Source organism: Protopterus annectens, chromosome 1.part2 (assembly GCF_019279795.1).
Source record: "Protopterus annectens isolate FY-2018-M chromosome 1.part2, PAN1.0, whole genome shotgun sequence".
Lineage (NCBI taxonomy): Eukaryota > Metazoa > Chordata > Ceratodontiformes > Protopteridae > Protopterus > Protopterus annectens.
Window position 1 is genome coordinate 313,575,772 of NC_056727.1, and position 24,507 is coordinate 313,600,278.

The 24,507-nt window shown below is 37.4% G+C and overlaps 1 protein-coding gene across 1 annotated transcript in view; it reads right to left on the minus strand.

Moving 5' to 3' along the window:
• The window catches only part of ISM1 (isthmin 1), a 757,871-nt gene that overhangs the window by 41,897 nt on the left and 691,467 nt on the right, over positions 1 to 24,507 (minus strand). The window contains exon 5 of the mRNA XM_044056225.1: positions 18,461 to 18,550. Within this exon, the coding sequence (XP_043912160.1) occupies positions 18,461 to 18,550 (90 nt within the window). The remainder of the gene's footprint in view (positions 1 to 18,460; positions 18,551 to 24,507) is intronic.

The following is a 24,507-nucleotide window of genomic DNA, read 5'->3' on the forward strand; positions in this document are numbered from 1 at the left end:
TACATAAGCAAATCCAGGCCATCTGTTGAGCTCTGCAAAACTTAAGTAGCATTTTTCACTATATATTGCACTTTTGAACTGCATTTTTTACCATATCACTGCTTATATGAACTGTTTTTTGTTCTGAAATTGTTGCACTTTGCTGTAGCATAGACTAGATTCAGACCTACTGAATCTAGTTTTGTTTGCATAACTTGAGCACTAAAACAGGACATCTTTTGTTGGAGAAGGTTCCCCTTCACCTAGTGGCAGGAGTGTGCAGTTAGAACTCATCTGATTGAAGGTTGCTGGATCAGGGCTCACTTTTGTGTTTTTTTTTTATTGGCTAATTTGTTTAAATCAGTTTGTGCTCATTTGCTATGTAGTACCATGTTTGTGCATCGCTTACTGCCGTGCAGCGATGGGCACCATTGGTAATTATAGATGCAAACACTTTTGCCTGCAAAATTTTCCTTAGTACTCTGCTGGTGCTCCATCAATGAGTTCTCGTGACTGTCCCTCACTGACAGGTGATACATTCAGTGAAGCTCCTGAGCTACCAACACAGATTCTACCTACTAGCCCTTCATATTTTTTGTCCACTTCTCCTGTCCCTTACTTTACCTGTTACTTCCTGTCCTCTCCCTGTTTTCTGACAAAATCAACTTACCTAGCATTATGGATGGACAATTTGCCACAGTTTGTCTAGCCAGCCTGATTGACATGGGCATCCTGAGGCAATTTAGCAGTTGCCTCATGTACACTAACAACCCACTTCTTCTAGTCCACACAAATTCATTATATGAGAGATGCATCTATATTAATAACCTAAAATCCAGGCTCTCTCGCTCAACAGTCAGTCCATCTGATACTAAGCAGGTTGTCAGCATGCACACCTCACCTAATGCACCTACCAAACCAACAACACATAAACCTACTTATGCGGAGCTCCTTACAAGAAGCTTACCTAAACATCAGAGACCTCCCAAACACAAACAAAAGCACGCTTCACATAATACATTCTCTGAAGAACATAGTACACACAATATATCACACACCAGTGTCTCACCAGTCAAGGCATAACACAAAAACAAACATCTTAGTCATAGATGACTCAATTGTGAGACACACAGATGTTCCTCTCAGGTTGGATAAGGAAAATGTCTTGGTCAGCTGCTTGTTAGGAGCCAGGATCTGCCACATCGCACATGCTGTTATGACTCCGTCATAGTCCATGTTGGAGTTAATGACTTGAAATGTACCTCACTGGACTATATGAAGAGAGACATGACTGAGCTCTTAGATTATGTCACAGGCAGGTATGTCCCTAGCCTTAAGCAGGATTTTACCTTTGCCTAGGATGATACCTGAATGCAAACAAAAATGATTGACTTCAACAATTGGCTTAGTTTCTGGTGTCATTCAAAAGAGATGCAGTATCTGTCAGCCTGGGATGACATGGTCGACAGACCTCGATGCTTTGCCAGAGATGGTCTTCATCTGTCACCCCTGGGATTTCAGTTGCTGGCTAAGGTTCTTGCCATCCCCATAGTGCCTTTTTTGGGCAATGTCAAATGAACAAAATTCACAATGTAAAGATACCCGCTAAAAACAGCCTCAAGATTATGCTGATAAATTCTAGGAGTTTAAACCAGAAACTGCACTCACTGGAAACAGTCCTCACTCTGGAAGATGTTGACATTTGTGCAGTCACTGAGACCTGACTTAAGGCTGTGGAGAGCACCCCAGCTATACCAGGTTACATTTCCTTCTTCACGTTCAGACCACAAACTCAAGGTGTAAGAACTAAAGGTGGTGGTATATCAATATTCATTAAAGATAAATACACCTCTAGACTGGTTAAATGGCATGATTCCACTGAATTACTCCAGGTGCAATTGACTATAGATAAGAGCCCTTTTCAGGTCATTGCCAGCTATGGGACCCTCTCCATGAATCAGGACATCCACTCAGCCTACTTGGATCTACATGAGTCTATCAAGATACAACCAAACACCCTGGTTTTGGTTGACTTTAATTACCTGTCCATAGACTGGATAAATGATACATGTTCTAACTCAGTTGCCCAAAGGTTCCTGGACTTCGTTAACTCCAATGCCCTGGACCAGCTGGTTGACACACCCAGAAGGGGCTCAAACATCCTGGACCTGGTTCTCACCAACATGGGGACCGCTGCACTACCCCCAGTGTGTGGCCATCTCTGGTGAGATCTGACCAAAAATCAGTCTCACTAGAAGTAACTATAACACAAGACCCCCCCCCCCTTACAACAACTAGACTAAAAAACTTCTCCAAAGCCAATTACAATCTCTTATGTGACGACATAAATAGCTTCATAGTCCCTCCCCCCACTGATGGAACAGACACCTATTCTGAGTTATACACCAATGCTTTATACAAGCACCTGTACAATTGTATTAACTCTGTTGTACCTGATAGAACTAAAGCAAGATCTTCAAGGAAAAACAAACCTGCCTGATGGGCAACTGCCATTAATCGGCTATATAATAGGAGAAAGAAATTCCTGTCTAAGAGTAGGAAGAAATGGTCTCAAAACTGGAAACACTCCCTCCTCAAATTAAACAAGCAAATAAGACTCCTAGTCAAGTCCTCCAAGGCTCAGATTTGCACTGAACTCATAGCTAATGGTACTGTACATATATATATATATATATATATATATATATATATATATATATATATATATATATATATATATACCTGTGGATATAGCAAACCTGCTGGCTAACAGGTTCAGTGAAAAGTTCATTCACCTGTCTCCACCACATATACCCCAAAGCATCCCTAACACCTGTGCCCCACCTAGTATCTCCAAGGACAGGTCTTAAATGCCCTCTCCAAGGATAAAACAAAGCCTCTATGGGACCAGACTACATCCCGGGCTGTGTTCTACATTCGTTAAAACAGGAATTAGCATTGACATTGAGCATGCTTTTCAATCACAGCCTAAGCACTGCCCAGCAGAATGGAAAACAGCTACCGTCATCCCTTTGCACACAGGGAGTTCACACACAGACCCCTGGAACTATAGACCGATTAGCCTGAGCAGCCTTATCTGCAAGGCCATGGAACAAATCATCATGGACCTTATTAAAAAAGACACAGGGCATCTCCAAATGCTCATCCCACTCAGTTTGGCTTCATCAAGGGGAGATCATGTCTATTAAACTTGGTGGACTTCTTTGAGACAGTTACCAAAGCCCTAGACAAGAGCAAATCTGTGCATAAGGCTTACCTAGACTTAACCAAGGCCTTTAATACAATCCCCCACTCAGGCATCATTGATAAATGCATCCAGCTGGGTATCAACCCATATATTGTCAGATGGGTTGCTAACTGGCTCACTGATAGAACTAATACAGTCAAAATAGGGGACTCCACCTCCTCCACCAGACCTGTAACCAGTGATGTTCCACAGGGATCGGTTCTGGGATCCTTACTGTTCAGAATCTACTTCTCCAAAGTACAGGCTAAAGCTAAAGGACTGTGGCTAACAAAGTCTGCTGATGATTGTAAACTGGAAGTGATCATTGAAACCCCTAGTGATGTCAACATTCTGCAAGAAGGTCTCACACAGACTAATGACTGGTGCCAAAGTCATGGCTTTAAGCTTAATGCAAAAAAACACGTTATCATCCCCTTCAGCAAGGGTGATGTTCCTACAAGCTACCACATCAACAACAATACCTTAAGCACACAGTCAGTGGTAAGAGATCTGGGCACACAGGTTGACATCAACCTTAACTTCGATCACCATGTCTCCATAGGGGTAAGAAGGGCATTTCATATTGCTCATGTCATAAGTACGGGCATTGCCTCCAGAAAAAAAGAGGTTATAACCCTCCCATACTCTTCCCTCATCAGGTCAATAATAGAGTACAACACTCCCTTTTGTATGCTCCTTTCCAAACACCTGCAGCTATTGGAGAGACCACAAAGGCTCCTTACAAAGAAAATTCTGGGTCTTCAAAATCTGTCTTATGCAGACAGACTGAAATTATTGTCACTTTACTCTGATTTGTACAGCCTGGTCAGAGGCAACCTGTGCCTTGCATATAAAACAATTTCTGACCAAACTTTAATGGAAATGCTGCACATTCACAAGTCAAATGGCACTTTCTCAAAGGACTTTAAACTGGAAAGTGACATCAACAGAACTTGCTGGAGAGACAGATTTGTCTCACAGAGGTTGCCCTATCTTTGGAACAAGCTTCCTATTCATGTTAAACAAAGACCTACTTTGGCCTTATTTAAGCGCAATTTGGACAATTTGCTGGGTAACTGAAAGTTCCCCCTGGGGGTTTCACCTGTGTCCCTCTTGGACAGGGGCAATAGGTGCTGATATTAGTATTTGCTTGAACCAGACACCCTTGGAACTTGGCTAGGCTTGTAAGGGCCCTGGGTCTGTTAGCCTAGTAACCTCCTATGATCTTATGATCATATGATGACTGTTAAATGAAAGTTGAAATGACATATTCCTTATTTTGTCTAATATCATGAACATTTGGTACTCAAAGGAATGAATAACAAGATAACACACAAGAATTAGTAGTGCTGCCAGCGCCACTGGATTTACTTTTATAATATGAAGCAGTGTACAGGAATCCAGACCACATGATATTTATGTGGGACTCTGAATGAAGCTAAAGGTACTGATACACACACACACACACACACACACACACACACACACACACACACACACACACACACACACACACACACACACACACACTGGCTACAATAAGAACCCTAAAAATGTTACAACTATAACTGAATTGGAAGGCACTTGTGAAGCTGCTAGACCACAGTCATCAAATATGGTTGGCCTAAACAATGAAAACTGGTTGCAGGGTGCTGCCAGGAATTCAACAGTCACAGGCTTCAAGGAGTTCATGAGATGCATTTCACCAGGAACAACAATATTCTAGGGCGGGGGAGATGCAAGAAAGTAAAGCTCATCTCGCTTGTACTGACATCTGTTAAATGCATATGTGTCTTTCTGATTAGCATTTAGAAGTATTAAATAAATGAAAGCATTTTAAATTGGAATGGCAAATGTCACTCAAGAATGGTTTTATCTGTAACTTCAGAAAACTAAAAGTCTGTTACTGAACAGACAGTGCTAGTGAAATAGCTGAGAGGAAGTTACAGAGTGTATGTCTGCCTGATAAGTAAAGATGCTTCACTCTTCATGATAGCTGAAGACAGCCAAACAGAAGTGTAGTCTCAAATTGTATGGAAAGAAAACTTAGAAACAAAAAAGGCAGGGGATTTCCTATAAAGTGAACTTCAGCTAGAGCATCTCACAAGTATAAATGTTGCTTTTGTCATTCAGAATATCCAGAAGGGCCACAAACAGTGGCATTCATAATAGGGACAAAGCAGGTGTCCGCCAAGGGCTGCACAACTTCAAGGATTCCATGGCCAGCTAACAAAAACAAATTTTCCATTCACACCATAATACAACCAAAAATCCTTCTCATGAACCATCATCACAGGAACAGGAGGTGCAAAACCACAGACATGGGAAGCACTTGGATTTTGTTGGTATCTAGAAAAATGGCTGTAATTGAATGGAAATAGCTGACAGTGCTTGAAATTTTGCTGATCTTAAGAATAGCAAAGACCTCATATGTACAAGTGTCTGCATGTGCATGCACATGTGCATCTGTGTTCCCGAGAGACCTCAATTTGTTAAAACAAATTTATTTTATATCATCAAGAGCACTGTCTGGTCATAGTCACACAGTAGGCAAATGTAATAAAAACAATCAAACCTTACATCAGTGATCACAGGAAATAGCTAATTATGATCTTAGAGCAATAATCCTCTGCACTGACAATCATTCACACACTTCTTCAGTTTTTAATGCCAGTCATTAGAGTTATGTGAGATGCTAATGCACTGCTTCGAAAGTACAGGGTTTGAACTCTTTTGCTCCATTTGCACAGTGTGTGACTTTGAACAAGCTGTGATTGACAGTCACATCTGTGTGTGTCTCTCTGTGTAAATACTTGTTTTCTGCATCCCGTTATTTTACTTGCAAGTTATAAATTAGCATAGTAAGTTAATGCAGCTGTTTCCTGTGCCAGGGGTATAGGGTTTCAATTTTCCTCCCTTTTCACTTTAATTTGGCAGTTCGTTCCAAGGGTTAAATTTCTGAAACATTGTTCTTGTGGTTGTGGGTTTGATTCTCTCAGCCATCATTTGCCTACTGTGTGACCCTGAGCAAGTTGCTTAACCAATCAGTGTTACTAATTTATCTTGTGTTTTCTGCATTATTACATACATATTTTTACACACAATACACCTGTATCTGTGGTGTATTTATTTATGTTTATTATTTCATAGACTTTGTACTATTTCTATGTTATATAATCAATAGGCTTAAATGTGGTGAACCCATGAACACACTGACTTAATTATGTTTATTATCTGTTTATTATCAGTTTTTCTGTTTCTGTAGTGGGAATATACCATTACTAATTATGCAAGGTTTCATTTCTCATTGGTCAGGCATTCTTATAAATATTCATGAGTAATGTCCTGTGTTTTTTTGCTGTGTATCACTGATGAAGGCTTATACCTTTTTGCCGAAACCGGTCTGATTATTAAAGGAAATGTATAATCAGCAAACTATTTAGTATTAGTATTATTTTACTGTTTCACACATCTGCTGGCTAACAGTGTTTTTTGGTTTGACCCGGCCATGCAGTACCTACGTGCATAGCATAATGTTTGATTGCAGTCTTTTGGCTATGCTGTAGGTTTGTGTTCAGTACTTTTTCATAAAGGAGGAATCTTCCCCTGGATTTTTTACATCTAAGCTAATGAGAATTTCAGCATCAGTTGAGAAGTATTACGTTTATTAAGCGTGTTGCAGTGTGGTTCACCATTTTCGCTTTTATTTACATGGTATACACGTGGCAGAAGATAACATTTTCTATTAACGTTTGGGCCTTTGGATCATATTCGTTTACTGGGGCTTCAGGACTACATTTACGTGTATCTCAATATTTTTGGAGGTATTTATATAACATTGGATGTTTTGATGTCGCTTTTGTGGTTCGGAGCTAATAGCAATTGACTTTGGTTCAGCCACTACTGCTTAGAAAATCAACGTGTTATGTACATTGTTTCTCTGATTCTGGGGCATTTTTGTTCATGATTGTGTATCATCTACGAATTTGGGATGTGTATTGCAACTTTTGCTACACTTATTTCAGTGTTCGTGGGGACATTTTTCATTGGCGGTTTGTTTTACATCTAGCAGACTGCTATTTGGACTAATTGATTATCAGTTTGGTGGATTGTTATCTGAACAAAAGGACATATTACCATTACCATAAAGGAAACCAAATTACGACGACCCTGGTATTGTGAGTTCTAACAGTTCTTCAGGAACATTGACATTTTATTTCAGTACATGGACAAGGAAGTTTTCTTGTGAAAGTCTATGTTTTCTGTGTGTACTATGATATACAAGTATTCTCCTTTTTTTGGATTCTCTTCCTCTTTGCTTGATATCTATATTGTTAGGGGCATAAATCTTGTACCAAATATTCTTTGAGGATATAGATGAATACTTTGAATCAATATTGTGACCTGTTTTTTCTGTTTACTACTGTTTTACATTTATTAAGACCCTGTGGAGGCATTATTTGTGGATCTATATGCCCAGAGTTACATCTGCAGGACATATTAATACACTAGTTTTCAGGGCACGTTAATATATGCCTCTGTGAACACAGTTCGAGATTTTTGAACATACAAATCTCTTGTTTTCATCAGGTTACATGCGCTATAGGTTTGGCAACCTGGATTCATTTTCATTGAACTGTTACTCTATATGTTTTGTATTGCTTTGGTATACTGTTTCTTGTACTATCTTTGCATATAATCCTTATACTTTAAGCTTGATTGGGGGAAGGAGAATTTTTATACATGCTTTGGTACAGTATACTAAGTCACATCTCTTTTGAGTGTCTATTTGAACCTCAGTTCATTATTATTATCTGTTTTTTGGGTCTAGTAATTGTACCCATTCTCACTTCAAGATACATTGCCAACATTTCCTATGATTTGTTGAAACTGTGTACATATAATACCACTGTCATTATTGCTTTTTGATTGATTGCAATTTACAACTGTGCAGTATTTGGACCATTACATGTTTTGAACTATACTTAAACATATATTTTTTTATAGGTCCTTTCATTACTGTTGTCGTGCCCTGATTAGCATTTATAGAATTTGTTTTGGACTACCATAGATTATTGTCTCTGGTTTTGTTTACGTTTGGCCTCCATACTTTGTATTGGCAGCATGGATTTAGACAAAATATTGTCAGGATTATGTGCCGATCGGGAGGACATTGGTGTGTTTGGTATTGGGTCCTCGCCAGGCAGTAATCCATCTGAGTCTGGACTACAATTACCCCAAGACACTGATTTGGCATTTCAGTCCCTAACCAAGGGATTAAAAAGTTTAAGATCCAATATTTGGCACCTTAAATTGTTTAATGCTTATTTAAGCAAGAATATTGCCTCCAGAGGACTTAGGGTCCGGTTACAACCATTAGTGGGAAGACCAGAGGACAGACTTAACCAAGAATGGAAAGAAGCCTTGCAACAGGCATCCATGCTATTTGTCAATATACTTGCGCAATTCTATGGCAGAATGGTAGATACTAATATTAGTGAGGTCAAAAATTATGTGTGAGGAATGCAAAAAATTTGAGTCACTTCCTACTTTCCAGCAATATATCAATAAATTATCAAAGGACTTGACAAATCATGAGACAATAACTAAACAAAGGAAAATTAGAAAATTCAACAAAGATAGTTAGACTACCAAAGAGGACGCCCATTTGAGGTACAATGGCATGTCAAATTTGTTAATGCTGATCAGGGCACAACAACGGTTAGGACGAAAAAACAACCAAGGTCAATTCTTAAAACTAGTGATAGACCAAATGCTAGCACTTCAGGGGAAGATTCCTCTCTCACTGATTATGACAGCACTGGACACAGAGAATCCCCTATACACAAAAGAACTAATATGTCTGTCCCTTTAGACATGGTGTCAGGCATAGAGGGGGACGCAAACATAAACACAAAACACAATTCCCTAGAGGGATTAATACAGAAATTCATAACGTAACTTGTACTGAATATCACAACGTTTTAAATTTGTCTGATGTTACTTTGTCTGATGAACAGGAACAACTACTGAATAAAGGACTTGGATATGTACCTGGTTTTTTTTTCAGATGAATACCATACTGTCAATGATATTATCAGTTTTTGTCGCAATTTAAATTTGAAACCGTTTTTCCATGACAGGGAGTCTCAAAGATCCACAGAATTCAGATTTCTTAAATCTAATTTTCAGCTGCCCATGAACAAACATGTTTCTATTTTTATGCAATCAGTACTTAGGGACCTGCATTTTGAACATAAGGAATACTCCATACTGGGTCATAATTTATCACCTCATGAAATATCGGCCTTGGAACAATTACGTCACAACCATAATATTGCAATTTTACCAGCTGATAAGGGTGGAGCAGTTGTGGTTGTTAACATGAATTACTACCTCAGTGAGGGCAGATCACAACTATCAGATACCAAATGCTACATGCATATGGAGATTGATCCCACTCCTGTTTTCAAAAAGGAAATTGATTCCTTTTTAAATTTAGCTGAGGAAGAAGGAATTATTAGCAAGACTTGTGTTATGCATCTTACTGTTCAGGATCCACAAAAACAAATTTTGTATCTCCTTCCTAAGATTCATAAATCACTTTCAAAACCACCTGGTAGACCAATTGTCTCTGGTATAGGTTCATTGACTGAACCATTATCTATGTTTCTGACACAGTATCTCAAACCTTTATTGAATTTAGTCAGGGCCAGATTACAAGATACCACACAATTTTTACAGATTATACAGGAGGTCCAGTTGGAACCCACTTGGCTTATGTGTTCTTTGGATGTCAAGACCTTATACACAAGCATTCCACATTGGGCGGGTCTCCAAGCATTAAAATACTGGTTAGACCGATCTGCTCTGTATTCTCCTGGCTTTAACACATTATTAATATGTATGACCGAACATGTGTTAAATAAAAATGTGTTTTATTTTCATGGGGAATGCTATTGGCAGCTTCAAGGAATGGCTATGGGAGCTTCCTTTGCTCCCATATATGCCAATCTATTTATGGCCTTCTTTGAAGAATGTATGATTTATGAACCATTACATAACATCTATTTGGTGGAAATTGATATCTGGCGGAGATATCTTGATGATTGCTGGATGGTGTGGCGTGCAGATGCCACATATTTACAAGAATTTTTGGGTTACCTCAATGGCAATGTTTGGGGTATAGAATTTACGGTGACCTATGACTTACAATCTATTAATTTTTTAGATGTTACGGTTAGTAGAAATGTGGATCACACTCTCAACACTAGGACTTTCCGTAAATATCCCCAATATAATACTTTATTGCACGCTTCCAGCATGCATCCATGCCATACAATCCGCAATATTCCTAAGTCCCAATTCATGCGGATGAAACGTATCATCTCCACCAATATTGAATATGAGAAAGCTAGTCAGGATTTGTTCCGGAGATTTGTCAGCAGAGGCTATAAACAACCTGATTTAGTCAAGGCTTGGGATTGGTCAACCAGTATGGATAAGAACACATTATTGCAATATCAAACTGAGCCTCGGGAACCATCTGCATCTTCTATTAGATTTGTCACTATTTATGGTAGAAACCATAATGCTATCCACAGCATCATTAACAAACATTGGAATATTCTATTGGCTAATGATCAGTTAAGACCAATATTGGGATCTCAGTGTCAATTCAGCTATAGAAGAGGCAAGACTTTGGGCTCATTGTTCAGTCATTTCAAACATAAAGAAAGTGGTGGGGCCATATACCAACAACTTACATTGTCCGGAGACAAACTGCTGGGAACCTTTGCGTGTGGACACTGTGGGTCTTGTAAACAAATTTGCAAATCCAAACAATTCTCCAGTCAAAACACCAGCAAAGTGTATGATTACAAGATATTTGGCAATTGCAGTAGCAGTTGGGTGGTCTATTTGGCCACTTGTCACTGTTCTGCTTTCTATGTGGGTCAAACATCCAGACCATTGAGAACACGCATTAATGAACACAGAAGTGATATTAAAAACAAGAAAGACCATAATGCTCTTTTACGACAGGCCCAATACACATTTATGATTATTGACAGAATCACAGGAGATCGCAACAATACTCAAGGTTGGCATAGCATTTTAAACCACAAAGAAAGATATTGGATTACCACATTGGGAGCACTTTTTCCACCAGGTTTGAATGATCACTTATGATTGACAATTCTTTGTGTTATATCATGATTGAATGATCATTTATTACTAATAATATTTATAGTCACATTATGTGTTATGATATAAACATTTTTTTTATATATTTATGTATTTCAGGTTCTCGTGGATACCCTAGTAGATGTCGGATAATCGTGATTGCTCATCAATAACCACAAATTTATTGAGAACATTAGTGTTACTAATTTATCTTGTGTTTTCTGCATTATTACATACATATTTTTTACACACAATACACCTGTAAGTGTGGTGTATTTATTTATGTTTATTATTTCATAGACTTTGTACTATTTCTATGTTATATAATCAATAGGCTTAAATGTGGTGAACCCATGAACACACTGACTTAATTATGTTTATTATCTGTTTATTATCAATTTTTCTGTTTCTGTAGTGGGACTATACCATTACTAATTATGCAAAGTTTCATTTCTCATTGGTCAGGCATTCTTATAGATATTCATGAGTAATGTCCTGTGTTTTTTTGCTGTGTATCACTGATGAAGGCTTATACCTTTTTGCCGAAACCGGTCTGATTATTAAAGGAAATGTATAATCAGCAAACTATTTAGTATTAGTATTATTTTACTGTTTCACGCATCTGCTGGCTAACAGTGTTTTTTGGTTTGACCCGGCCGTGCAGTACCTACGTGCATAGCATAGTGTTTGGTAAAAGAAGGTAGTTCATGATAGTAAACATGAGCATCATAATATGACTCATTTTCTTTTGATAAACTCCTTGGTTTCCTTGTGTTATTGAATGTTGATACTCTAGTCCAGATTCATCAACACCTAGACTAAGTGTGCATTATCTGTATTCAGTATAATCTCTACCACATTTTTTTGCTTTCTAGTCACTCTGAAAGATTACACTAAGTGCACGTGTAGTCTACACTTTGTGGTAACCTTTATGAATCCCCCTTAATATTTAAGGCTGCAAGAAAATCAGTAGGAAAACTAAAACTAGGAGGAACAAGTTGTGAGTTATGCTTGTGTTAGCTGTTCACTCAGAACGGTGTATTCTTAGTGTAGGCGTTAAAGAATCCCAGGGTGTGTTTATTATTTACAGGTGAATAAATTGGACACCATGAAGTCTATGAGTTTAAAGTTAATGTGTTAAATAAGAATATATTTTTAATTTAGCTTGTTTTTTGCAGGCACACAAGTGTGAAATGCACAGTGTTTGGGTCACAGCATTTTGTCTGGCATTTAATGCAAATGAGTAAGGTCATGAGCTGTTAAAGAACTGCTTCCTGTAGAACAGGGTTTGCTTCCCCCAGATATTGTCTTCTGTGTGACTGACTAAGTTACTTCACCAGAAAGTACTCCTGGGCTGCTTCTGGAAACAGACACTTGTGTCCAGTGGGCTGTCCCAGTCTGTTAGTATATGTAATCTACATTTGACTTTTGAATTCCTATACCCCTGTCATAGCTGCTAATTAATTCACTATATGCTATTTGATTATTAACCCCAGCATGTCTGTTATAGTTTAATGGTTTTCCAGATGTAATTTCAGTAAATGTGAGATCAGGCAGGAGTCCCCGTGGACTATGATGTTTGCATATGACATTGTGATCTGTAGTGAGAGTAGGGAACAGGTGGAGGAGACCCTGGAGAGATGGAGATATGCTCTAGAGAGAAGAGAAATGAAGGTCAGCAGGACTAAGACAGAATATATTTGTGTGAATGAGAGGGAGGATAGAGGAATGGTGTGGATGCAAGGAGTAGAGGTGGCGAAGGTGGATGAGTTTAAATAATTGGGAACAATAGTTCAGAGTAATGGTGAGTATGAAAGAGAGGTGAAGAAGAGAGTACAGGCAGGATGGAGTGGATGGAGAAGAGTGTCAGGAGTGATTTGTGACAGATGAGTACCAGTAAGAGTGAAAGGGAAGGTCTACAAGAGGGTAGTGAGACCAGCTATGTTATATGGGTTGGAGACAGTGGCATTGACAAAAAGGCAGGAGTTAGAGCTGGATGTGGCAGAGTTAAAGATGTTAAGATTTGCACTGTGTGTGATGAGAGTGGGCAGGATTAGGAATAAGTATATTAGAGGGTCAGCCCAGGTTGGAAGGTTTGGAGACAAAGCCAGAGAGGCAAGATTACGTTGGTTTGGACATGTGCTGAGGAGGGATGCTGAGTATATTGGGAAAAAGATGCTAAGGATGAAGCTACTAGGTAACAGGAAGAGAGGAATGCCTAAGATAAGATTTATGGATGTGGTAAGATAGGACATGCAGGTGGTTGGTGTGACAGAGCAAGATGCAGAGGACAGGAAGAAATGGAAACAGATGCTCCACTGTGGTGACCCCTAACTGGAACAGCCGAAAGATGATGATGATGATGTGAGTTTCAAGGGAAGAGAAGTTTACTGTTTCACATTCTAAGTTTGTTTTCAATAAAAGTGTTTTGTTTTTAAAACTCCAATCAGTATATTTGTTGTAAAATTTGAAATGAAAATTTAAAATAAAATCCAAACCTCTGTGGTAAAAATAAAGAAGAAAATAATATCCACACTGACAGGTCTGAAGAGTGTTTTATGGTAATTGGGGAGAGACAGATAAGTAATGGGGCATTGATATGGAGGGAAGAGGCCTGGTTCATTACCCTGCATAGGTACGCATATGACCAGAACCTAGCTATGTTGACTCTGGATTTATATGCTGCAACAATATGGCATTATCAGCCACTCAGGTAAGTCAGACTTGTATTGAATGATGTCAGAGGAGATAGCTACTGTTGATGACAGTGAAGATATAGGGACATCAAAAATTAAATGTAGATGCCCTGCAAGCACGTAAGCCCCCCCCCAAAAAAAAAAATAATAAAACTGTACGTTGTATGCAGGTTACATTTCTGATTTTTATATGATTTGAAGGGTGTTGAACAAAAGCTACTGTGGCAGGAATCATTTACAGTCTGCGCAAAAGTGCATACTATGCACCCCTGATATCATCTGCATCACTTCCTTGATAGGGTAACTGACCAGCTGCTGCAGGGTACTGGTTCCTGGCACTGTCCCACTCATCATTATAGAGAACTCACTCTCACATCTTAATTATGGAGTAACTGCTTGAATCTGGCCGTGAAGGAGTCGGGAAGCTTATTCAGCTGAGGGTCATTTCCAGGAAATAGTAAATGACATCTTGAGAGTGGACAAGTTAGGCTCAAAACATGTTAGACGGTTGCAGCAGTTGGGTTAAAAATAGTTAGGAAGCATAAAAAATAACCTAGCAAAGCACAGAAATGTTTGTACATGGTTATAAACTTCTAAACTACAAAATGCATAGATTTGTCTGAGGTTTGAGAACTTTATTGAAAAAACACGATTTTATTTATATTGTCCATACTTACTCTTCTGACTTTTCATTAAATTTATTACTAAGAAGAAAAAATATTATATTTTTATATACAGTGTCTTATTTTTTCATATGCTTATTGTTCAGTCATATACCTATTTTATTCATTTCAGAGTCTATCTCAGTATTCAGTGGGTGTGTTTAGTGGGTGTCAGGCAAACAAAATAATCCTGGATGGGTGCCAGTCCATCACAGGATGTACATGCATGCTTACTTACTCATGCAGTACATACACAATTATGAGCAAGTTGGAAGAATAATAAATTTTCATTGGCATGCCTTTGGGATGTGGGAGAAAACCACAACACCCATCAAAAACCCACACAAACACAGGGAAGATATGCATACTCTGCACATAAGGCACTTAGTCAGAAACTAGAAAACAAAATGTGTGGTATGTAAGCTGCAATGTTTGGTGTAAATAAACAATGTTTTACTTTATTTTTAAATACATTTTTTTACAATTTACATACTGCCAATCCAATGACAGTAAGTGCGCAAAACTAAACTTTTCAGTGTGAAAACTGGAGTTTCAATGAGCCAACAAGAAAAATGATTTTTTTTTTGCTTCCTCCCACGCCTTCCTTATTTAAATCTACTAATTTCATAATTATGCAGCAATAAAGAAAGGGCAATTACCACCTACAGAGAAAGCATGTCCTATTCCAGTACATGCACAGTCATTACAAATGAAACCACGCTGGCCTGCGGCACAAAACAACACACCAAACAGCACTGGATTTCAGCTGTCTTAAATTGGTAAGCAAAAGGCATCTGATGTTCACAGAAGCTGTCAGTCAATGTAGTGAACATAAACAACTTTCCTTTGATAGGGCAGCCATCAATACAAAGGGATGCTTCCCTTTATTTCTGCAAGGCTGATGGTATTGCCAGTCTGTGGATTAGCTGAAACTATTAACACTGTGTTTTACCTCAAATAATATTGCTAGCCCTTACGATTTTGAAAATAGTTAGCAATTACCTCAAGGCAGGTGCTTGTTTTGATAAATTTTTTTCATCTTAAAAGGAAAAGGTAAGATTTTGATGGCAAATTTGGTATTTGCCCTTTAAAAATCATAGATTCCTTCCTAAACTGATGAAACTTGTATATTTTTAAGTAGAGTTATAGGTAAGAGGGTTGCCATTACAAATGATGGCTCCCCCTTGAGTCTCACCCACAGATTCTGATCTTACAGTGGCAAGGCAAGGAATTTTTCTTAATGGCAGTAGTGGTAACATTCCTATGTTTGAGAATTACTAGGATGAGAATTGCTTTTTATTTTATCCCTTTTCAGTCATAGTATTAACAGATTATTTGCCTTTTGTAGAGTTTAAATGATGTGTCTTCTACAGGTTAGTGCTAGTGGAATGCCCCTCTATACACACCAGTAGCTGTCTGCTCTACCACACGGATGCAAGTGAACAGGATACTGGTTACCTCTGCTTCTGTGTTTCAGATTTACAATAGACACCTGTGAAAATGGCTCTTTTCCATTTCAAAGCCGGTTCCAAGTACTTCTTCCTAATCTGACTTTCCCCTAAGCATTCCATGCATTTCAGCTTTATATGAAAAGTCAGCATCTTCCTCCCCTTATAACTTTTTTGTAGATCCTAATCAGAATACTACACAGTTATATCACATTCATATCTAGATCATTTTCTTTGCTACAGCTACCAGTTTTGTCTTCTAGGTGGAACAGAACATGGAACATAAATTATCTGCTACTTTTCCTTTTAATACTGCCTTCTGCGCAACGCATCCTGTCTTCATCCCTCCTAGTTTCATTCATGTTTGTTGAGTTCACCACTACCTCCCCTTCCCAATGAGTTTGATTCTTGGAACAGATCTGTGCAGTGCATTCAATTCCTTATCTGGTGTGGATACAGTAAGACCTGAGCTTTGAGCTGATTTTTGCAGAAGGTACTATTATATCAGGAATGTCTTTGGTAACTAGCTTCAGCTTTACATCCACTCTCTCATTAGGATGTTATAAAGCACATAGACATGTGTTTAACATATATTCACATCAGTACAAAAGCGTGCTTGCAAATGTGCTCCAGTTCTTTCTCACTGTTAGAATGCAATGTAGACGAACATTGCAGGCATTTCAACTCTTTTTAATATTCTTTATTTATTTATTTTCTCAGTAAGAGAACAAATTTGGTCAAATACAGTTCATGTTGACAGGCTCATAGTAAAGGATAAACCTTAGAACCAAGGTAATCAAGAAATATAAAAGTTTTTAGACTTTGTATGTTTTCTTTCCCATATAGCTAACTATTTGTTTTAGAAATTCACACACAGACTTGTAATTTGGTGTGTGTACACAGTATATTGTCCAAAGGCCTACAAAGTTTTGGGTTACAAATATATCCTTCTTTTGCTGGTGCTGACACATTTTCCCATGTACAATGCATTTTAGTTTTATTACTTATTTGTGTTTATTTAACCTTTATTGACTAGATTAGTCCCACTAGGTCACAGGCTTAATTTCAGAGCAGACCCGAAGTGGTATTCATACCAACTAGTGGAAATTTGACCGGATCACTGAGGAACTTCCCCTGCTCTTTTTGATAAGTGTCAAGAGATCTTTTTTTCATCCACCTGAGCTAAAACCGTGTCTGACCTGCATATAATGCCTCATCTAAAGGATCGCACACTCAGAATAGCAGCACCCCAAATCCACTCATGAAGAGGTGGCAATAGAACCCACTGTCTTCTGATCTTCCAAACTAAAGGCAAGTAGGCTACCTGTTCAACCAGTGACACAATGAAGACAATACCTCAGGGGTTAGAGCACTGGTCTCATAAACCATGGGTCATGAATTCAAATCTCAAGGCCTCTGCTTGTGCAAGAATCACTCTAACATGTGTGGGGAAGTGCAAGTTTATGTACTCAATTTTTTATGAACCTATATTGGAAATCTTAAAGTTACCCACTGTCTGGCCCCAATGGACATTGGCCGTCAGTAAGAAAAGTATTATTCTAACTAACACCGCCGACACAAATCCCTTAGTTACCGCCCTACTAACATGCCCCTCCATATGGATGCCAATGATTGTCGGGATCCAAATGGATTTGGGGTGCATGGCTATGTTGTAAGGGTCCTAATGGTCATTAGCCTAGTAACAACCTATGAACCTAAATGACACAAGGGACTGACCACTAAACTGAAGTCCCCCATGTGTCTCCTAGGACAGATAACATAAGGTGAGAGAATTTCACATAATTCAATTTTCATTATATAAGTCTGTCACCTTGGTTATTTTTTACTGGAATACTTTATACCCTGCCCATACTTGCTGATCTTTTAGCAACACAACACAACACAACACAACACTGCGTGCTCAAATGGATGGTAGATACTTCAGGAGACAAATGCAGTGCTCTTTTTGTTTAGGCACAATCATACCAAAAACTATTTGTAATTCCTAAAGTTTAAAATTATGTTTGCATATTTCTACCCACACAGAATATGCTAATTTAAACTAAAATTTTACCAGTAAATCACTTAAAGCTTTCATGACAAGAAATTTGCAGATCATCCATTTAAGGTGGTCTTATTTATTTTTATCATATGTACAAACAGTGTATCATGGTTCTATGCAGTCATGCTCAAGATACTGCAAGTAGAACTTGACATTTGTTTAAATGGAAAAACGATCCTTACCAACACCAAACAATTTTGTGGCATTAAAGTCTTCACTTCCTGCTAGCAGACTAACTTCTGTTGCAGCAGTCCTGAATGTGTCTTCAATACCTAAATAACAAAAAAAAAAATGAATATGAATGAAATTCATCATTTCTAGAACAAGCAGTAGTTTTGTGAAAAGTCTCAGATAACAGGAGAGTGCATAACAGCTTATGTATGACTTTCATATCTAGCCTAAAATGATGCATAAAAAATATTTATTATGCTACTTTCATTTCTGCCACATGTCTATATCAATGTATGTATGTATCTATATATATATATATATATATATATATATATATATATATATATATATATATATATCTGTAGAGTGTGTGTGTGTGTGTGTGTGTGTGTGTGTGTGGACAATAACATCATATTATGTGGTATAGACAATATATCAAGAAATCTTTTTAGATATTGTGATATGAGGCCACAAAGAGAATAACAATTTACTTAGTTTGTCGAATGTACAGCAAGCCATTGAAGTGAACACAATCAAACATGAAACTTAGGCTCAAGAGGTCAAACATAGCTTTCAACCTCTTAGAACAAGAAATCTGGACAAAGCCTAAAATAATAGGGGACAAAGGCTGAAAAATAGGGGTAGATTTGAAATATTTCTCTTATAAACTAAGAAAGTTGCTAGAATAATCCACAAAAAACAGGACGAGCTGGAAACACAATGAGAGACCGCTTCAACAAAATAGTGGTATTTAATTGAACTTGCAATAAATCGTAAGCGCTTTCGGCTAAATTAGTATTTAGCCTTCTTCAGACAAACAGCAGAGAAGTGCATTATAGTTATATAAATACGTTAATGTAACCAATCAAGAGCAAATGCATTTGTTTAAATAAACGTTACTATAGTAACCTTAAAAAAGAAAGAATGCATCACTAACCAAGATATTTTAAAGAAATATAGAGCATTAATGAACAAATATGAATACGTTAAAAACAAGTAAATATTGAATAGAGTTACATATTCAACATAACGTCATAAGCTAATTGTTGTAGTTCTCCTATTATACAAAATTATTTGAAAAAGTTATAAAAGGAAAACATTTAAACATTTAAAAACATACAATTCTAAGCTAAAACATGTCATGGAACCTTATGGCTTATGTTTACTTCTAAACAAATGTTCTGAACCTATATATACACCAGTTTAGAGGAACAAAGTTATTGTGTAATTGAATTGTTCCACTAGAATATCTATAGGAATATATATATAATTGGGCTCACAAGAAAAACACCTAAAATGATCTTGTTCTGATATATAAAAAACTAACATGTATGCAATAGTACAAATTAGTATATATATCAAAATCATGTACAATAACCCTCTCAGGCTAATAACAAATGTATTATCGTCCATGTGATAGCCATTTAGCCATTTAGCCAGATGTGCCCTTGTACGAATCTGCCACATGAGTTCATCTATCTCTAGCATTATTTGCCAAGGTCCGCCCCTCACGTCTGGATTCCTTTGTTGGACTATAACAAAATTAAAGTTATGTCCTGTATTCTCTATGGTATGCTTAGCTATAGCGTTATTCGTATCTTTTTTGCTAACAGCATACATGTGTTCGTAAATCCTAGTCTTTATTCTACGCTCAGTCTTACCAATGTAAAATGCTTTACATTGGTTACACAAGGCAGCGTAGACAACTGACTTGGACTCACAATTGTAATGGCCATTGATTTTATATGTTTTATCCTTGATGCTAAAATGTGTACATACTTTGAGGAATTTACACTGAGCACAAGCACCACATTTGTACATGCCATTTGGTCGATGTGAAATAGCTTTTCTTGGTGGTCTCTCTAAGATAGTTTTCAAGTTTGGTCCCCTCCTATATGTTAATTTAGGTTTTTCACCTAGTAGCATGGACAGGGTGCTGTCGTGGTTAATGACATCCCAGTTCTTAATGACCGTTTCTTTGATTTTGTGAAAATCTAATGAAAAAGTGTGTAGAAAGGAGACACAATAATTTGTGTCCTCTGTTCTGTGTACACTCAATGAATTTGTAGTAGTTGTAATGTCACCCACATCAGGTGTCAGCCCTTGTGTGTTGTTGACACCTAAAAGTGGGATGAACTGGCCTGAAGCTCGTTTATTAGATACTTCTATTATAATGTTGTTGATTAATGAAAGTGGATAGCTCCTTGCCAAGAACATATTTTTTAATTTATTACATTCAATAAGAAAGTCGTGGTCTTCCGTTACCATACGTGCTGCTCTAACCAGCTGCCCCTTGACGACTGATCTTTTTTGATAATAGGGATGGTTGCTGGAAAAATGCAGCAAGCTGTTAGAGTACGTAGGCTTTCTATATATATTACTTGTTAATCTTTTGTTATTAGTATCTTTTTTAAGAAGTATATCTAGATAGTTAATCTCACTATCTGCTATATTGAAAGTAAATTGTAAAAAGTCAGTCATGTTGGTTATATTATCTATGAATGTGGGAATTAGCTCTTTGTCACCTTTCCAAATACAAAAGATATCATCCTGGTACCTAGTGTACCAGGAAACATGTTGTTTAAACAAAACCTCTTTGAAAAGGAATTCTACTTCCCAATATGCTAACACAGCATTAGCAAAGGAGCCACCACAAGGGGAACCCATGGCCACACCTGAGGTTTGAAGATAGAACCTATTCTCAAAAATAAAAAAGTTGTTTGTTAGAACTAATTCCAAGAGTGTTTCACATAAACAAATAGTATTTTCTTCCACCTTTTTGTTGACCATAAATTCTCTTACCCAACTAAGGCCTATAGCTTGCGGTATGACCGTATATAGGTCTTTAATGTCTATTGTAAGGAAAACCATGTTATTAGTGTATTCTATCCCACTGATGTTTTTGAGAAAAGACCAGGAATCCTTACAAATATGTGATTCCTGATCTAAGAGGGGTTTTATTATGCTATCTACTAATTTAGCTGATGCATAAGTTGCCGAACCTCTCCCGTCTACAATAGGCCTAAATGGTGGTGCTTGTAGACGTTTGTGTAACTTAGGTGCACCAAAGAAAGCTGAAATCCTTGGAGCTGGTGTGTACAAATACTTGTATGTATCAGTATTAATGAAACCTTCTAAAAGTAAGACATAACTTTAATTTTGTTATAGTCCAACAAAGGAATCCAGACGTGAGGGGCGGACCTTGGCAAATAATGCTAGAGATAGATGAACTCATGTGGCAGATTCGTACAAGGGCACATCTGGCTAAATGGCTAAATGGCTATCACATGGACGATAATACATTTGTTATTAGCCTGAGAGGGTTATTGTACATGATTTTGATATATATACTAATTTGTACTATTGCATACATGTTAGTTTTTTATATATCAGAACAAGATCATTTTAGGTGTTTTTCTTGTGAGCCCAATTATATATATATTCCTATAGATATTCTAGTGGAACAATTCAATTACACAATAACTTTGTTCCTCTAAACTGGTGTATATATAGGTTCAGAACATTTGTTTAGAAGTAAACATAAGCCATAAGGTTCCATGACATGTTTTAGCTTAGAATTGTATGTTTTTAAATGTTTAAATGTTTTCCTTTTATAACTTTTTTCAAATAATTTTGTATAATAGGAGAACTACAACAATTAGCTTATGACGTTATGTTGAATATGTAACTCTATTCAATATTTACTTGTTTTTAACGTATTCATATTTGTTCATTAATGCTCTATATTTCTTTAAAATATCTTGGTTAGTGATGCATTCTTTCTTTTTTAAGGTTACTATAGTAACGTTTATTTAAACAAATGCATTTGCTCTTGATTGGTTACATTAACGTATTTATATAACTATAATGCACTTCTCTGCTGTTTGTCTGAAGAAGGCTAAATACTAATTTAGCCGAAAGCGCTTACGATTTATTGCAAGTTCAATTAAATACCACTATTTTGTTGAAGCGGTCTCTCATTGTGTTTCCAGCTCGTCCTGTTTTTTGTGGATTTATCATTTCAACAGTTAAAGTTGCTAGAATAACAGGATTTGTGTTAGCATGCATTTTCTGAAGGATATGAAGCTGAAACTCAAATGTCTGTCATTATTTAATGACTTCAATCCTTAGTGATTTGCCAGAAAACCACAAATTTTATGAAGAATGGACCAAAACTATGAGGCAAAAATCTGGACAGTTAAGAGGTATGACAGACTCTGTTGCAAACATTGGTGGATGTAATAATGACATCACACAGGATGAGCTGAGGTCTGAGAAATACAGGCAATGTGCAGAATATAAATGCAAAACTTCAGTGCAAGAAAACAATCACTGATGCACTTATGGTACAAAATTCAAAGGTGCAGTTTTACATACAATGACCAAAGAGAGGAGAAAAAGACTCAAGATATCAGAATGATTTAATAATAAACAGTGCAAAAAGGACTCTAGTAGAGCAAGGGACACACTGAGTTACATACTGAAAACTAATAGTAGTAAAAGTAAGAGTATGCCAGCAGAAACAAACCCGAGGAGGGAAACTATCAGGTGCATGCTGTGCATCAAAGCTGTGCCATAAATATCTCAAGGGTTCCAGTTTTGCACACCTCAGAAAATATGGCAGGAAGGGGAACAGATGGAGACCCCTGACTTTTAGATGTAAATACAATGCTGGAAACACATTTTATCAAAAGAAAAAGTGTAGTATAAGTGTCTGTGGTTGAGGAAGAAATATTGGAGACAAAAAAGTTACAGGCACAGGAAAGATTTTTAGAAACAATTTTAAGAAAATGAGGTGGATTTGTAGATCAGCTTCTTTTGAATGAAGCAACAACAAACTAGCATCAAAGCTCTATAGATATGTATAAGAAAACATCTATTAAAATTGGAGGTGAGAACAAGAATATATAATTCCAGATTTTAGTACGAATGGAAGTATGGGAACAAAAATGGAAGGCTTCATCCACTACCAGACTCTACCTCTCTGTGATCACATACATGCAATCCCAATAACTTTTTTCAACTTTTGATTTAATAGCATGTGTCATTTGCCAGGTCAAGCTTGGCATCCTCCATTATAACTAGAATGAATAAAACTAAGAAGTTGTGGTAAAGCATTAGTAGTAGATTGACAGTAGGAGCTCAAAACTGCCAATGCCCTTTCCTAAGAATAAGTCAGCATGTGAAAGGTATTCAGGGAAAAGATGTATGCTCATGAGAGATACAGTGTTGACTCTGTCCATGTCAAATTCCTTAGAGCAGTCTGCTGTATGTACAAGCTGAGTATTCATGAACAACAGACTGCTATGTTGGGAGCCCCATTACTTGTCACCAGATATGTGATCGACATTTAGAGTTTTGAATCTAAAAGATCTCCGCAGTCTTGTTTTGGCAGCTAAATTTGATCACGATCTGTGGAATTTAGTACAAATGAGAAGGTGCAGATGGTCAAATGGCCAGGTTGTTTATGTCTGCAGCAGTAAGATGATCCAGAGAAGACAATGTGAGTAGAAATTTTATATGCACAACTTTTCTAAGGACATGTGGAATATGACTGTAGGAAAATGAGCAATATGTGGATCATGGTGGCAGTGGGATCTTCAGGGTATTCATTACATCTCTGATGCTGTTTTTAGTAAATGCCAATGGATCACACTCAACCCATCAAATGAGGTCAATAGAAAGTTTTTAACTCACCTGAGGACTGTTTGCCATTGGAGCAGGTTATAATTAGTTAAGGGGTAAAGGTGGGGAATTCTTCTGAGTGGGAGGATCTGGGGTTAACCTCCAGTATGCACAGGGTTTTCTTTTAAACTCATTTAATGGATGCAGCTTAATCAGTTGGCATTTAATGAGAAGAGCACCGAGGAGCTGACCAATCCATACTGCATGTCCTATCACTATTAGTCAACGTATAACTTAGTAACAGCCAACCGTATGAGTCAAACCTGTTGAATGACATACCCACTGAAGTAGTGGCTGAGATAAGTTTAAACATCACTTCTTTGCAAAGGGGGAAGACCCTCTATGTCCCACATGTGTTGGACGCTATCTTTCA